General features: G+C 23.6%; 1 protein-coding gene across 1 annotated transcript; it reads right to left on the bottom strand.

Annotated features, from left to right (window-relative positions):
• Window positions 1–3,550: 3,550 nt before the first annotated feature.
• On the bottom strand, window positions 3,551–15,500 carry Phum_PHUM503850 (sodium- and chloride-dependent transporter, putative; the record flags this gene model as incomplete). Its single annotated transcript, XM_002430862.1, has 12 exons — window positions 3,551–3,719; window positions 3,805–3,905; window positions 3,981–4,143; window positions 4,244–4,403; window positions 4,700–4,901; window positions 4,989–5,133; window positions 5,199–5,440; window positions 5,512–5,622; window positions 5,728–5,949; window positions 6,866–7,098; window positions 12,431–12,567; window positions 15,379–15,500. 12 exons carry the CDS (start codon window positions 15,498–15,500, stop codon window positions 3,551–3,553), a joined length of 2,007 nt encoding a protein of 668 aa, XP_002430907.1.
• Window positions 15,501–16,334: the final 834 nt, after the last annotated feature.

The following is a 16,334-nucleotide window of genomic DNA, read 5'->3' as shown; positions in this document are numbered from 1 at the left end:
CACGCAAACGTTATTATAATTAATTAAAAATTATTTTTGTACTCTCTCTTTTTAATAAATAAAGAGAATCAAATTTATATTAAAAAAAATAAATAAATAATAATAATAATAATGATGATTAATTAAATGAAAAAAAAATTATTATTATTTTTCTTTATCATCATTCATAATTATGCCTTCTACCTATTTTTTTTATCATTTAATAAAATAAATTTTTTTCCCCTTTTTTATAATTACATATTATTATTATTATTATTAATTAAACATTACATATACGACCAGCGTGATTTTCATACATATACATATATAAATTATTTATTTATTTATTTTGATAAGTTAAATCAAATTAAAATTAATAATAATAATAAGGCTTGTGCTGCCAAATATACATAAATGGGGTGGAAAAAAAAATAGTTTGAAGATGTCTTGAAAAGTTATCATTATCATTATCATTATTATTATTATTAAATTAAATAGTACGAAATGATTAAAATTTACGTATTTTAAAACTTTAATAAGTTAATAAATTAAATTAAAATTTCTATTTTGTTGTTGTTGTTGTTGGGATTTCCAGCCCTGTTTATAAATCACTTTAACATTTTTTTTTTTTTAATTTATATTTAATTAAATATATAATATGTTGTCGATCAATCGATTAATCGATCAATCGATGGATCGATTAATCGATCGATCGATAGCTGATTTTTTTTAAAAACATATTATCTTTTCAAGACATTTTTTGTTTTTTAATAATAAATTTATCGTTCGATTTAATTATTTATCAGATTAAAAATTATTATTATTATTTATTTATTCTTCTTACGACCCCTCATAAAAATCACTTTTTAACAACGAACGTCTATAAATAATAATTTAAACAAAAAAAAAAAAAAAATTAAAATGAATTTAATTAAACGAATAATGCACTATTTATCAGTATCAAGAATATATATATATATATATATATATATATTCTGTTTTATTATCTTAAACCCTAATTTAAATTATAAAAAAATTTTCAATTTAATTTAATTTAAACCGATTATTATTATTATTTATTCACTTATATACTATACCTATTCCTATTATTATTATTATTTCTAAATAATTAATTATAATTAAATTTAACATAAATCTACTTATTATTAATTAATTTTTTTTCATACATATATATATATTTATATTAAATAATTTATTGCGTGTCTTTTAAACTAACCGAATAATTTTTTTTTTTTTTTTTCTTGTTTTATATATTTATTATATAAATAAAAAATAAAAATCTCATCAATGACTAGGTACTCGATTTTTATTTACACATAAAAAAATAAAATAAATAAATAATAATAATAATAATAAATAAAACGTAAGAAAAAAATAAAAAAGAGAAAAAATTTTAAACGAGCTCTTTGTAAAATTCAAAACTATAAACATAAAATTTTTATTTATTTAAAAAAAAAAGTTATATTTTTAAAAATTTCGTGGCACAAAATTATTAATTATTATTATTATTATTTTAAATGAATTTTTTTTTTTAATAAATAAATACCCCAAAAACTAAAAAAAAAAAAAAAAAATTATAAATATTAAATAATTTATTTTTTTGAGCCCTTTTACGGAATTCTTTACAATATTTACGTTTTGTTTTTAATTCTCAAGTTTTATTATTATTATTATTATTATTATTATTATTATTATTATTATTATTATCATCATCCATAAAAATTAATCGATAATTGCAGACTACAAAACATGATTTATTTTATCAATATCATTATTATTATTATTTTTCAACGACATTTATTAAAGGCGAAATTTATAATTTTAATTCTATTTTTCCTATTTATTAAAATACTTTTTTTTTTTTTTTTCGTATTTAAATTCATCTAAATTATTTATTTATTTATTATTTATTTTATTTATTTATTTGAATTATAAATTCAACAAAATTAAATAAATGATGGTAACTATATATATATATATAAATTCGATTAAATAAAAATAATAAACAACAAAAAAAAAAGAGAAAAAAATAAAATAAAAGAAAAAAAGTTTACAAACTTATTCAAACGTTTTTTTTTGTTAGCATTTGGCTAAATATCAAAAACAACAATAAACGTACCGCGCACGCACGCACACACACACACACACACATGCACAAAATCAAATAAAAATAAAAAATCTCATTTTTCCCCCTTCCTTCCTCCTCCCCATCCTTTTTTTCATACATAAAAAAATTAATAAAATGTATTTAACAAAACCTTTTACTTAACACTCACTTATTAATACTTATTATTATTATTATTATTATTATTATTATTATTATTATTATTATTATTATTATTATACAAGAAAAGAAAATAAAAAGAAAAAATAAAAAAAAAGAAAAAGTACAACAACACAGCCAAAAAATCAATAAAATTTTTTTTTTGACGAGTTTTAATGATCACATTTTATTTTAAATGATATTTAAATATATAATAATAAATACTTTAAATTAATTAATTAATTTAATTCGCCAACATCTACATTTACAAAAAAAAAAACTTTTACGATAAGAGCTAAGATTTTAATATTATTCACGATTTGATATTGAAATTCCCCCCTCCCTCCCCCCCCAAATCGAATTGACTTTTTCAAATAATCAATTTTTATTATATCATCTCATCTACTCCTAATTATGATTTTATATATTAAATTATCTTATTAAGATATTTCGTACAGTATAATATCCTCGTGATTTATTATTATTATTATTATTATTATTTTCACACTGTGGTAAACATAATTTTCCCTTATTTTGTTTATATTTCTGTAATTTTGTAAACAAAAAAATCCCATATTTAACACCTAATAAATGCTTCATTTGAAGATTTGAGGCTCCTTTCAGGGTACATTTAACCTTTTTTTTTTTTTAAATAAATTATGTACATAATTATTTTATTTATTTATTTATATATATGTAGTTAAATTGAGCACTTATAAAATTATTATTCTCAAGAAAAAAATTTTTCTCAGTATTTTTTTTTTTTTTATGTAAATTTTCGATTAATTATTATTATTATTATACCTGTTTTGTTATTTTTATTAAATAATTAATGGTTGTTATGCAAGTAGGGATGTAAAATAATAAATAAAAACCGAGTTTATTTATAGTTTTCTCTTTTTTTTGGTATAAAAATAATGGACGTAAAATTCTTGAGAATGTAATAAGTTATTGACATATATATATATATATACATATCAATAATCATTCTTATAATTAAATAATTTTCTTTTTTTTTCTAGATTATTCTATAGAGTACATTCGAGAATTGATTTTCTATTGAGCTAAACGAATAAAAAAATCCATTCAAAAATCCATGACTTCCATTTTAAAATTTTTCCCCGTTCTTGTGTTTAACCTCGTGTTTCTCAATGTTTGTATGTTGTTTGGTTTATCGTCATCGTCATCCTCATCTTCGAGATCATCTTGTGGTAAATCCCGATATTCGTCGAGCTGTATATTTTATAAATCATTTTTTTAAATCCTTTCTAATCCGTTCGCGAATCGTTACGCCCCGTAATATTTTACGAAAAAAAAATAAAAAAAAGGTAAATGTAATAAAATTTTTCTACTTACATCCATGTCTCCCATCATTTCTTTTGTAGATACCGTCGTATCAATTCTTCTGATCGAACCTTGATGAATATCTACATCCAGTTTCAAACACTGGAATCGCCTGTAACAAAAAAAAAAAAAAATTTATGTTAAAATTTGTGTGTCCGTCATCCTTTTTTTTTTTTAATGAAACTAAGGATACGTACCTAAGTAAAAATACTAAAGGAATAGGTAGCGTTCCAGCCAATATCATCATAATAGCTATTATTAACACCCAAGTGGGATATTCAGCAGGAAATGTTTCACCCTGAAAATACATTTTTATTAGATTTCATCAAAAATTAATTTGGAAAAAAAAATTATTTAGTCTCATGTTAGTTACCGTTTTTGAATCCCAAGCAGAAAATGTAGGCTTATTGACAATCCTATAAACAATCGATGAAACTAATATGGCGGTCATTATAATGGGACCTATAAATCTCCACGTTATTTGCCAGTACCATCCTGGTCTGTAACCAGTCATATCTTCGATATCTTGAGTAAACCTAAATAAATATATCACGATAAAAATGATTTACTTTGATTGATCAATAAAAGTTTCGACGGTGCAGGGGGAGGGGGGGGGGAAAAAAAAGAAAAACTTACTTGGCGTGACCGTACACGTACATGACAGCAAACGTTTCTAAAAGTGCTAAAAATACTAAACCGATAGTTCCAGCAAATGAATCGAAAAGTTTTAACCAATATTCACCGGCTCCAGTGCAAAACAATAATCCTACAATGCAGCAAATCAAACAGACGAAACCTAACAAAAAAAAAAAAAAAAAAAACATACACGTCATGACATATTACTCATATTTTCTTCGAGAACATTATACTAATTGACAAATTAGCATTCATTCAATGAATGAATGAATGAATGAATGCTCAATGGAAATTATTTTTTGGTACACACACGTTTATTATTATTTAAATAAAAGATTCTTTATCATTCATAATTATTATTATTATTATTTGTAAATTAACAGTTTTTTTTAAAGGTGAGCTTAAAGACAAGAATAAAGTGAAGTAATAAGGATTGAAATTTTTTTTTTTTTTTACCGGTTAAATATTGTTTTTTTATCCGTTTGAATATTTCTATATCGAAAATGGTGCATAACATTCCCTCGAGAATTCCTATTTGAGATCCAATTCCGAGGGAAAGAAGCATCATGAAAAATATCACACTCCAAAATGGAGCTCCGGGTAACTCGACAATTGCTTGCGTGAAAACGACGAATGCCAATCCAGTACCTTCAGCAGCCTGTACAATACCAAAAAAAAAAAAAATTAAAACGGATAATTTAGAACATTCTAATCGCCGACGTTCATAATACAAATTATTACGTACCTGATCCAATTCTTTCTCCAGACTGCATTCTTCCAAATCATACATCGTATGGTTTGTGACTTTTTCACGAAGAATCAAATCGTATTCGGATTCGCTTATGTTAACGCTTGGAATAATTTGATGAGATACGAGTTTGATTTTATTACTGAAAAAAGAAAACATGTTAACATCGGGTACAGAATACTCGATTTAAAAAATAAATTCACTCACCCATCAATGCATCTGTCGTAGTTCAACATGGCTTTAAATCCTAAAATGGCAAAAACGACAACGCTAGCATAGATTGCTGTTGCTGCGTTGCAAATGGATACCAATATAACATCTCTCACGCAATTATTTTTCGGAGTATTGTACGATCCGAATGCAATTAGAGATCCAAACGCGAGTCCAAATGAATAAAAAACTTGGGTTGCAGCATCCATCCAAACGGTGGGATCAGATAATTTTTCTACCTGAAAAACAAATGAGTACATTCGTAAATGTTGTCGCCACGATATAGGCATGTACCCAATTTCAAACGAACCTTGGGAGTGTACATGTGCATTAAACCAGCACCCGATCCTTTTAACGTAATACCCCTGACGAAAAATATTGTCAAAACGATGTAAGGAAACATGGAAGTAAAATACACAACCTGAAAAAATAAATAAAAATGTTATTAACAAATCAATCGTTTTTGAAAAGTAATTATCAGTATCTCAACCAAGAGGTAGCCATTAAACTTTTTGCTTCGACCAACCTTTCCAGAACTTTGTATTCCCTTCATAACGATAAAGAAAACGGTGATCCATGATAAAATTAAACACAATACGATCCACCATTTGAGACCACCATGATCTTCAATGTTCGGTGCGACGTCTAATGTGGTACGATACCAAAAATATGCCGTTTCCGAACTTACTTCACATTCGTAAACTACAGTATTATTGACGACAGGACATTCGCTCCAAGGCAATGGCGACTAAAACATAAAAAAAAAATTTTGTATTGAATTTTTACCCGTGTAAAGTGGTTTGGGTGTACTTCAAAATTGTTCTTCTGCAAACAATCGATATTGTTTATATTTTGTTTAAATTCTTCGGACGCTAACATTTTTTTTTTGTTTTTAATAAATAAAATTAAACTTCCGTAAAATATTATTATTATTATTTTCGTCTCAAATCATAATATTTATGAATCGAGTCTCAAGGCAGTTCACCTACCTTGATTCGATGGTAAATTAGTCTATTTTTAATATTATTATTATTATTATTATTATTTCATTAAACCGGAAATGTTTCCGGAAACATAATGTTTTTTTTTTTTGTGTTGTTTGCATGGAACTAAATCATATTCAAAAAAAAAAAAAAATTAAACTTTAGTTTGTCGCTCTTGGATAAATTTTAATCACATCTTTAAATACGAACAGAATCTTTAAATAATTAATGACGTCACCTGTTAAATTTTCCTTTTTTTTCTCGCAAAATTATTATGGAAATTTTTTTAAAAACTATTATGACTAATTTAATTTTTTAAATTTTCCTCTCGTAAAGGAAACTATATAATTTAAAATATTGCAAAAACTAAAACTAAAACTAAAAAAAAAAAACGAGTCTGCAAAATTTTTGTAAAAAAGGAAAGTAACATTCTTTTTTTTTTTCTTTCCATACTGGATATTATTTATCTTCCAGCAGTTTTATAATTTTATGATAATTAAATATATTTTGCAAACCCCACACGCACACACGCACACACTTTAACGGAACTTTGGCACAATGGATAAAATAAAAAAAATAGTTTTATTATTTGCCACAAAAGTTTTTTTTTACTACTACACAACAAAAATGGCGACGAATAAGCGAAGAACATGGAATTATGGAATTTTATTCATCACTCACCTGGAAGCTATTGAAGAAATAATAAAAACACCAAGTTATAATTATGTTGTAATATAAAGCAACGAAAAAGGTTACGATGCAACTGGCAATACCAATGCCACCCAACCAAGGATGTACCGTATTCCATACTCCCAAGGCTCCCAATCGCATTTTTTGTCCGATTCCAATTTCTATTAAAAAAAGTGGTATCCCTTCTAATATCAACATTATGACAAAGGGTATCAGAAAAGCACCTGAAAAATGAAAAAAAGTTTTTTTTTTCAAAATTGTTAATCGAACAAACGACAAACGGGGGGAATGATGGCAATTTTATATAAGGAAAACAATCGATCGCCATTGATTGATTGACTGATATAAATAATATTAAATTACACGATTAAAACAAACTTTAAACTTTTCTAGCATTTATTTATTATTTCTTCGACATAATTAATAATATAAAATCACGTTTTTTTCCAAAAAAAAACAATTTCCTTTTTTCTTTATATAAGTCTTTTTTTAATAAACATAAAATTTTTGGTAAAAACAATTTAATTTAATCATTAAATCCATATTCTTGTTTTCCATATACCAAATTTAGACATTTCTATATAAAAAAAAAAAAACAAATTTATATTATTATTAATTTTATTAGTTTCTCTCTCTCTCTCTCTCTCTCTTATAAATATTTACGATTTCTATTATTTAAAAACTCAAAAACAATGACATAAAATCAAAATGTTAATTTTAAATCACGTTAGATCGGATTTAAACGCTTAAACAGCGGAATAATACATTTTTCCCCTTAACACAACAAAATTTGTATCAATTTTCAAATGCGCATGTTAGCTGACTAAAATGGAAAAATGGTTTTTTTCAAAACAACCAACTCATTTTAACAATATTTAACAATAACAATGACATTAAAAAGGAATTATATTAATAATAATATGAAAATAATTATTAAACTGTTCAGAAATCACCACGTTTGATGAATTCCCCCCACCCCCGCCCCATTTGTTTTGACTAAAATACATCATAACTCGGTTGGGTAACTACTAAATTGTTAGTAATTAGTACCGAATGGCCAAACACCGATCATCAACACTAAGTAAAAATTATATTAAAAAAAAAAAATTATGTATATTAATATAATTTACGCCACAATTACTCTCTCTCTCTCTCTCTCTCTCTCTCTCTCTAAACATTCGTTTTAATTTAAAAAAACCACCAAATGGTTTCCTTTATGAAAATTTTCCATTAGTGTTTCCTTCTCTACACATTTATTTATTTTAAACTAAATACAATGTAAAAAAAAAAAAAAAAAATAACCGTTAACACAATTTTTTTTTTTTTTTTTAAACAATGCTCGATTGTTTTTGCCAGCCTTTTTTTTTCGGTTAAAATAATTTAAAATCTGCATAGTCCACTCTCTCTCTCTCTTTCTTTCACTCACTCTCTCTTTCTTTTCTCCCCCCCTCTCTCTCTCGCTCTCAAAAAAAACGAATTTCGGTTTATGCACTTATTTTAATAATTAAAAGAAAAGGGGATTCCCATGGAAAAATATTATTTACGAATAAAATTCAAAACGTACGTACGTACATATAATTTAAATTAAAATTTTTTTTTTTTTTTGTTTGGGGAAAATACCATTTCCCGAATTTCAACGAGAAAAATGATAATGATAATAACATACATTAAAATAATCGAAATTCAACGAACCGAACCCTTGGAAAATTTTCTCGTACATACAAAATATTAATAATAAACGTCCGAAAAATAAATTTATAAGTAAAATATTTAAATTAAAACTTTTTAAAAAAAGTTAAAATGTGTTTTTTTATATATACAAATATTATTTATAAAGTTAAAGAAATATACATATATTTTAAAAGCAGACGAAATTTTTTAATAGTTTAGTTTTTTAATACCCCCCCCCCCAAAAAAAAAAAAAAAAAAAAAAAAAAAACTTTAAAACCACTTTTTTTTTACGATCGATTCAATTGTTTGTTTCCATTGAAAAAAAAAAAATTTAATGAAAGAGATCGAAACGTTTTTTTTTTCCTTTGATTTTGACATTCAAATAATAATAATAATAATATCGTTCAATATATATCATTAAAAAAACGGTGCAAAACAAAAAAAAGGAAAAAAAAAGGAAAATTTAAATATTAATGCCCGGAAAACACAATAACATTTAATCATCAAGTGTTTCCTAAAGGTGTTTCTTTCTTTCTTTCGAAAATACAAAAAAATTATTATTATTATTCCTTTTTTTTTTTCTTTTAATTGCGTCATAATAATAATAATAATAACGACAATGTATTAATTGTAAATTTTTTTTGATTAACAATTAGAATTATTTGTTAATTTTTTTTATAAAAAATGTAAAAATTGCACAATGAAATTATCGCCATAAAAATTTTTTTTTTGCACGCGAACCTTTTAAAAATGTCGTCGATTTCCCACGTGAAATCCTTTGCAAAAAACGGGATTTTCTGGTAACCGGAAAACTAATTAACGAAGGTGGATTTAAAACAAAAAGAATTGGAAAATATTCAAACAATAAGTAATAAATAAATAAATAAATGGTCGAATAAAGGAAAAGTTTTTATTTATAATCATTTCCATCATTTTTTAAATTATTCCCGAACAAAAAAACAAGAAAAACCAATTTTTTTAAAAAAAAAAAAAAAAAAAAGAAAATTTTTCTTTTTCTTCTTTTCCATTTGAAAAAGACTTATTCGCAGACCTACTTTTCTTTTTTATTCATGTGGGAAAAATGAAAAATCTAAAGAAAACATTATAAAAAAAAAAAATTTCCCCTTTTTTTCTTTTCTTGTAAAGATTTTTTTTTTTTACATTGGGACTTCAAATTTCCCACTCCATTTCCCCCCCCCCCCCCGTTTAAACACTCTTGATATATTATTTTCCTTTTTGTGTATTTACAAAAACCGTACAATTCAATAGATTCTGTTTTTTTTTTTTTCGGGGGAGAGAGGAGAGAGAGAGAGAGGGGGGGGGAAAAATTTATGGGAGGAAAATTTAGGTCATTAGACTAGTAAGTAAGATTCTTATTTTTTTTTTTTTTAAATCTCTCTCTATCTCTTTCTTTCTCCCACACACACACACACACACACACACACACACACACATCGATAAAGCAACAATTTTTAAAATCAATAAAATGTAAAAAGCTCCCCGTCTTCCAGATTTTCTCTCTCTCTCTCTTTTTTTTCCCTCTCTTACATTTACTGCTGACACGTCGTTGCAACTGAGCGCGCGTTATGTAATTTTCAACCGCAATTATTACGTTGTTTAAAACAGTCAATTTTTTCTTTTTCCACGCAAATATATATATTTTTATCTCTCTCTCTCTCTTTCTCTCTCTCATTCTCTCTTTTAATTTTTATTGTTAATCTTTAATAATAAATTCAATAAGAAAATTTTTGAAAAAAAAAAGCTGACGTGTTTTTTTTTTTTTTTAAAAAATTAACCTTGTTGTGTGGAAAATTTAACGACTTGAATCTGTGAAAATTTTTCATTCAAAACAGTACAAACATGCGCACAAAATTTTCTTTTTTCCTTTTCTTTTTTTAATGTCTAACCAACAATAACTTAACAACAATTTTTTTATGAAATTTTCCTTTTCCTCAAAAAAAAAAAAAAAAAAAAAAAAAGAAAACTCAAAAACAAAAGAAATTCTTTTCTAAAAAAATTTATTTCTTATACACATTACGAAAAAAATATTATTTACGATTATATTTTTTAATTTATAATATCGGCTCTTAAATTTTCCCCGACCTATCATCATCATCATCATCATCATCCTCGTTATTATCATTATTATTATTGTTATTATTATTATTGACAACAGTTTTATGTGATTTACGACGAAACAAAAAAATTCGATCTGTACATTTTCATTTACTTATTTTCTTTTATTGAGTCTGGTATTTTTCTTTTTGAAAGTTCAATGATAAATTTTTCTTTTTCCCCGTTTTCCCGTTTTTTTCATTTGTTTGAAATTTAATAAGATATTAAAAAAAGAAAAAAAAAAAACTATAAAAATAAAACCGTTACATGTTCGGCCATGTTGAAAAAAAAAAAGGAAAAAAAAAGCGAAAAACCGGATATTAATTTTTATGAAAATTCTCGTACAAAATAAATTTTTCATTTTTCTCGTCGCATATGTACATATCTCGTTATCCCCTTTATCATCATCATCATCATCATATTATTATTATCGTAATTTGTTACATAAAATAAAATAAAATAAAAATTCGCATAAAATAATAAAATTTAAAAAAAAAAATATTCGAATTCATTAATTAAAATCAATTGATAATTGAATTGAAATTTCAAATTTTTTTTTTAAAAATTTTAACATTTATTTTTATTAATATATAATAATAATAATAATAATAATAATTATTATTAAAAGATTCAATTATTAAAGAACAATCAATTTTTACTTTTAATTAAAAAAAAAAGGAAAAAAGCTTTGTGTAAAATTTTATTTTTTTTTTTTTTTTAACGACGTCACGTTCAATTATTAAATTTTTTAAATTTTTTTTACGTGAAAAATTTAATTTTTTATAATTCGTTTACGAAAAAAAAAAAATTAATTAATTAATTCATTGATATTTTTCAAAAAGATCTAACGTATCAATAATAATAATAATAATAATAATAATAATAATAATAATAATAATAATAATAAAGAAAATTTTTCTCGTAAAAAAAACAAAAAACTGGTTTTTTCATTTTGATGCTTTTTAATAACACGTGCAAATTTAAAAAAAAAAAAAACGTTAAAAAAAATAATTATTTTTAGTTTATTAAAAAAAAAGAATACAAGGCTAAAAATTTGTGTAATATAATAATAATAATAATAATAATAATAATAAATTTATATGTTAAATATTTAAAATTTAATTTTTTTTCTTCTTTCCCCCCCCCCCGCCCATTTTTTAACGTATACAATTCGAATAAAATTTTCTTTTTCTTTTTTTCGTTAAAAAAATTATTTTTTTTCATCCATAAAAAATTTTCCCGAAAAGAAAATAATAATAAGAAAAAAGAAAGAAAAATTGACATTTCAAAGTCGTCATATTTTCCAAGTCGAGGAAAAAAAATTTTTTTTTTTTTTTTAAAAATAAAAAATAAATTTATTGATTTTTTTAACGCAAAATAAAAATCAAGGTTTTCTTTTTCTTTTTTTTTTTTATATTTACTATGTATATATTAGAGTAAAAATAAATAAATAAATAAATAAAATCGGACATTGAAAAAATATCTCATTAACGAAAAAAAAAAAAAATATTATTATTATTATTAACTTCCTCCCTAATATTAATAAAAAATTTTAATACGAAAATAATTTCACGGCGTTAAAATTTTTTTTTTTATCGATTTTTGTGTTTCTGTTTCGTGACTTGAAAATACATAAAAAAAGGAAGAAGTTGTAGAAACAAAGACATTTATAGACAATTTCAATATCTTATTATTATTATTATTATTATTCGCGAACCCAATTTATATTTATATATAAATAAATAAATAAATAAATAAATCATTACTTACCTCCACCATTTTGTTGACATAAATATGGAAAACGCCATATATTTCCCAAACCCACTGAATATCCGATTATGCTTAGGAAAAATTGTAATTTTCCAGACCAAGCAGCTCTTTCTTCTCCAGGACTTCCCATGCTTAAACTTCCTCTGTTAACAATCGAACCTCTGAAAATTAAAATAAAATAAATTTTTTATTAATAATAATAATAATAATAATAAAATAAAAATCTTCAATGTCTATACATAGTTTTTCTCATTTTTTTTTGTCAAACTCTTAGAAAATCTTTTGTGATGCAAATTTTCTTTTTTTTTTAATCCACAGATGAATATGTAACGCCAAAGATTTTTTTTTTTCCTTTGAATAATTTAAATAACAATCAATGAAACAAACTTAGCTTATGTGTGCCAACCAACAAACAACAAACACATTTTTTTTTTTATCATTAGAAAATTTAAGGTTCGTTTAAAAGTAAAAACCTGTGAGTGTGACAACATTTTGTAATTTTTTATAAAGAAATTAATAATTTATTTTAAATAAATAAATAATCTTTTCTGATATTTAAAAATAGAAAAAATAAAATCTGGGTAAAACTTGTCGAAACAACTTGTAAAAAAAAAAAATTTAAATATAAATAATTATGGAATAAAAAAAAATCGCAATAAATGCCACGAGTTAAATAAACTAGTTGACCCTTTCGTCAGGTATTCTGAAATCTTTCTTCGCAGGAACCGGAAAATGGCAAATCCTTGCTTGCCGAATAAAAAAAATCCTTGTTGAATATTGATGAATTTTTAATAATAATGATAATAATAATAATAATAATTACGGGATTCTTTTTGATATGTTTCAAAATCTGACAACTTTACCTACATAATAGAACAAAAAAAAAAAAAAAATTGAAAAGTTCGACGCATTAATTTTTTAAAAATTTTATTTTATTTTATTTATTTTATTTTTTCAAAGGCACGAGAGAGAGAGAGAGAGAGAGAGAGAGAGAGAGAGAGAGAGAGAGAGAGAGAGAGAGAGAGAGAGAATACGGTGTCAAGGTTAAATTTCAACGTAATATTTTTTTTTTTTTTTTATAAATGAAATTCATTAAAACGTTTTTTTAATTCGAGAAAATTTTTTTTTTTTTTTTTTTTTTAAATCGAATTAAAAAAAAAATAAAATTTTGACATAAATTTTTTTTTTTCATTGATAAAACTGGAAAAAAAATAAGTGCCATGCATGATAATAATAATAAAAAAATGAATCATCGATTTATAAACTTTCGAATAATTAATCATTAAAAAAAAAAGTTTTCCAAAAAAAAAAATGATAAAAAAAAAATATGGAACACATTTCGAAAATTAATTTTAAAACTTTTTTTTTTTTTTTAAACGTAAAAACAAAAATTTTTGTCTAAAAATCCCCCTTTAGTCCCCCCCCCCCCCCCCCTTTATTAATTACAAATAAAAAAATAAATAAAATAAAATTTATTGAATTTGAAATTTGTGTAAAAAAAAAAAAAAAAATTGGAATGAACACGACGACGACGTCATTATTAATAATAATCATTGATTCCTCTCTTTTAATCTCTTAAAATTTAAATAATAAATCAATCAATCAATCGATTTGCATTCTCCCCCTGTAGTATAAGTTTATGTTTGAATATCATAATCAGGTACTAAATTTTTATTTCCCCCCAAACAAATAAATTTTACATTTGAATAAAAAAAAAAATTCAGAAATATATAAAAAATTAATTACCAATAATTTCAATCAATCCTTTTAGGGAAAATTTAATTAATAATAATAATATCGTATCACTTTCAATAAAAAAAAAAACAAAAATAATAATAATAATTTTTACTACTTGTAAATATAATTAATAACGTCACAAACATTTACTTGACCGAGTAGTAGTAGTAGGTAAAAAAAATACGTTAAAAACAACCACAACAACAACAACAAAATTTCATTTTCATTAAAAAATCACACACAAAAAAAAAAAAATTAAAATTAAAATTATTCCACATACATTAACCCACTGCGACCATTAATTATTACTAATGAAAAACAGGTTTTAAATTTTTTTTTTTTATTTTTTGGATTTTAAATTTTAAAATACTTTGAAATTTATATTTATATATAATAATTTTTGCTTGTTACTAAAAAAAAAAATTAAAAATATTTAATTTAAAAAAAAATATCAAATTTTTTTAAATAAATAAATAATATTTAAAATGCAAGCGTTCCATTTATTTAGTAGTTTTAAATTAACGGAAGTAAAAAAAAAAAAATTTTTTTTTTTTTTTTTTTTTTCAAAAACCCCGGAAAAATAAATAAATAAATAAAAAATAAGCTTTTTTTTTTTTTTTAATAAAACAAAATTTTTTTTATGTAGCAAAATTTGTTATATAAATAATAAGAATTAAATTAATTTATAAATAAAAACGTTGCCATCATCATCGTGAAAAGTTAAAAAAAAAAAAACCCCTACCGACAATCATTCAAATTATTATTATTATTATTCATTAAAAAAGAGTAAAATTGACATTATGTATTTTTTACATAACTTAAAAGGTCATCGAAAAGAGTCATAGAAAAAAAAAAAAATTCAATACAATCAACAACCGAAAAAAAAAAAAAAAAAAAAACAAAGTTTTAAGCAGGCTATGGTAAAGTTCAACTATTAAAATCGTTAATGTGTAAATCCCCCTCGCCCCCCCCTCATAAAAAAATTTTCAACTTGAACATACACATATACCTGACCTTGATTATTTATGGTTCATTCTACTTTGCTTCGACTCGCAAATATTCATCTGATCGAATCAATTTGTCACTGTCTTATTCTTTACAACATCAATAACACGTTAGCCATATTTTTTTTTTCCCTCTACTCTGCGACACATATTCACCCAATTAAAACAAAAAAATGTGTGTGTGTGTGTGCGTGTGCATGCCCTCACCTGTGTCCTCCATTTGTTGGCGATACGACAATTGTAACTCCTCCATCTCCCGTTCTAGAACTATTCAATTGAGCAAGCTCGTGTCCATTTCTGCTATCAGGTTTATTTACTATTTTGGCCATTTTTCCTTTTATCCTTTATATTATTATTATTATTATTATTATTATTATTATTCACTTTATGTAAAAACAAAAAACGATCACTCACAGAAATTTTATTTATTTATTTCGACATTATTTTCAATTACTTTTCTTCTTTTTTTCTTTTTCCCCTCCTCTCCCCTTTAAAAAAAAATATGGCAAACCTTCGTTATAAAAAAAAAAATGTCACCTTGTCACATTCGATGTAAAAATTGTCTTTCGATTGTTAATAACGACAAAACAAACAGAATTATAAAGCCTAATAATAATAATAATAATAATAAATAATGCTAATTTTCTTTTTCTTTTTTTTTTCGTTTGGTAGCTTTTCCTAAAACTCGTTTATTTTCAACCCTTTTTTTTTTGTTTTGAAGGTTTTTATTCGAACCTTAGATGAAAAAAAAGATGGAAATTAATTTTTCCTCTCTCTCTCTCTCTCTCTTTCTTTTAAATAAAAGATGAAAAAAGAAATGCTTGGATAGAAACTTGATTAGTTATAACAATTACGTTTCAAATGGCAGGCATAGAAATCCGATGACAATTCATCTATCAAAGAATGTTAAATCAGCGTTATAAAAACGATTATGAAATCCAATACGATTTGAATATTTTTTAGGTTAAAATTCTCAAAATCGCAAAATATATTTATATATACATATTTGATATTCGTCTTATAGGTTTTTCTTTTTTTTTATTTATCATTTAAACAAACAAACAAACAAACAAACAAACAAAAATTGTTATTATTTCGGTTTAGTTTGCCTTCTTTCTGTTTGTTGCCTTCTAAGGTTTGCCAAAGTTTCTAAATGGAAAAAA

The sequence above is a fragment of the Pediculus humanus genome, genomic scaffold (assembly GCF_000006295.1).
Source record: "Pediculus humanus corporis 1103172108276 genomic scaffold, whole genome shotgun sequence".
Classification (NCBI taxonomy): Eukaryota; Metazoa; Arthropoda; class Insecta; order Psocodea; family Pediculidae; genus Pediculus; species Pediculus humanus.
Note: the sequence above shows the minus strand (reverse complement) of the source record. Positions and strands in the feature narration are given on the sequence as shown.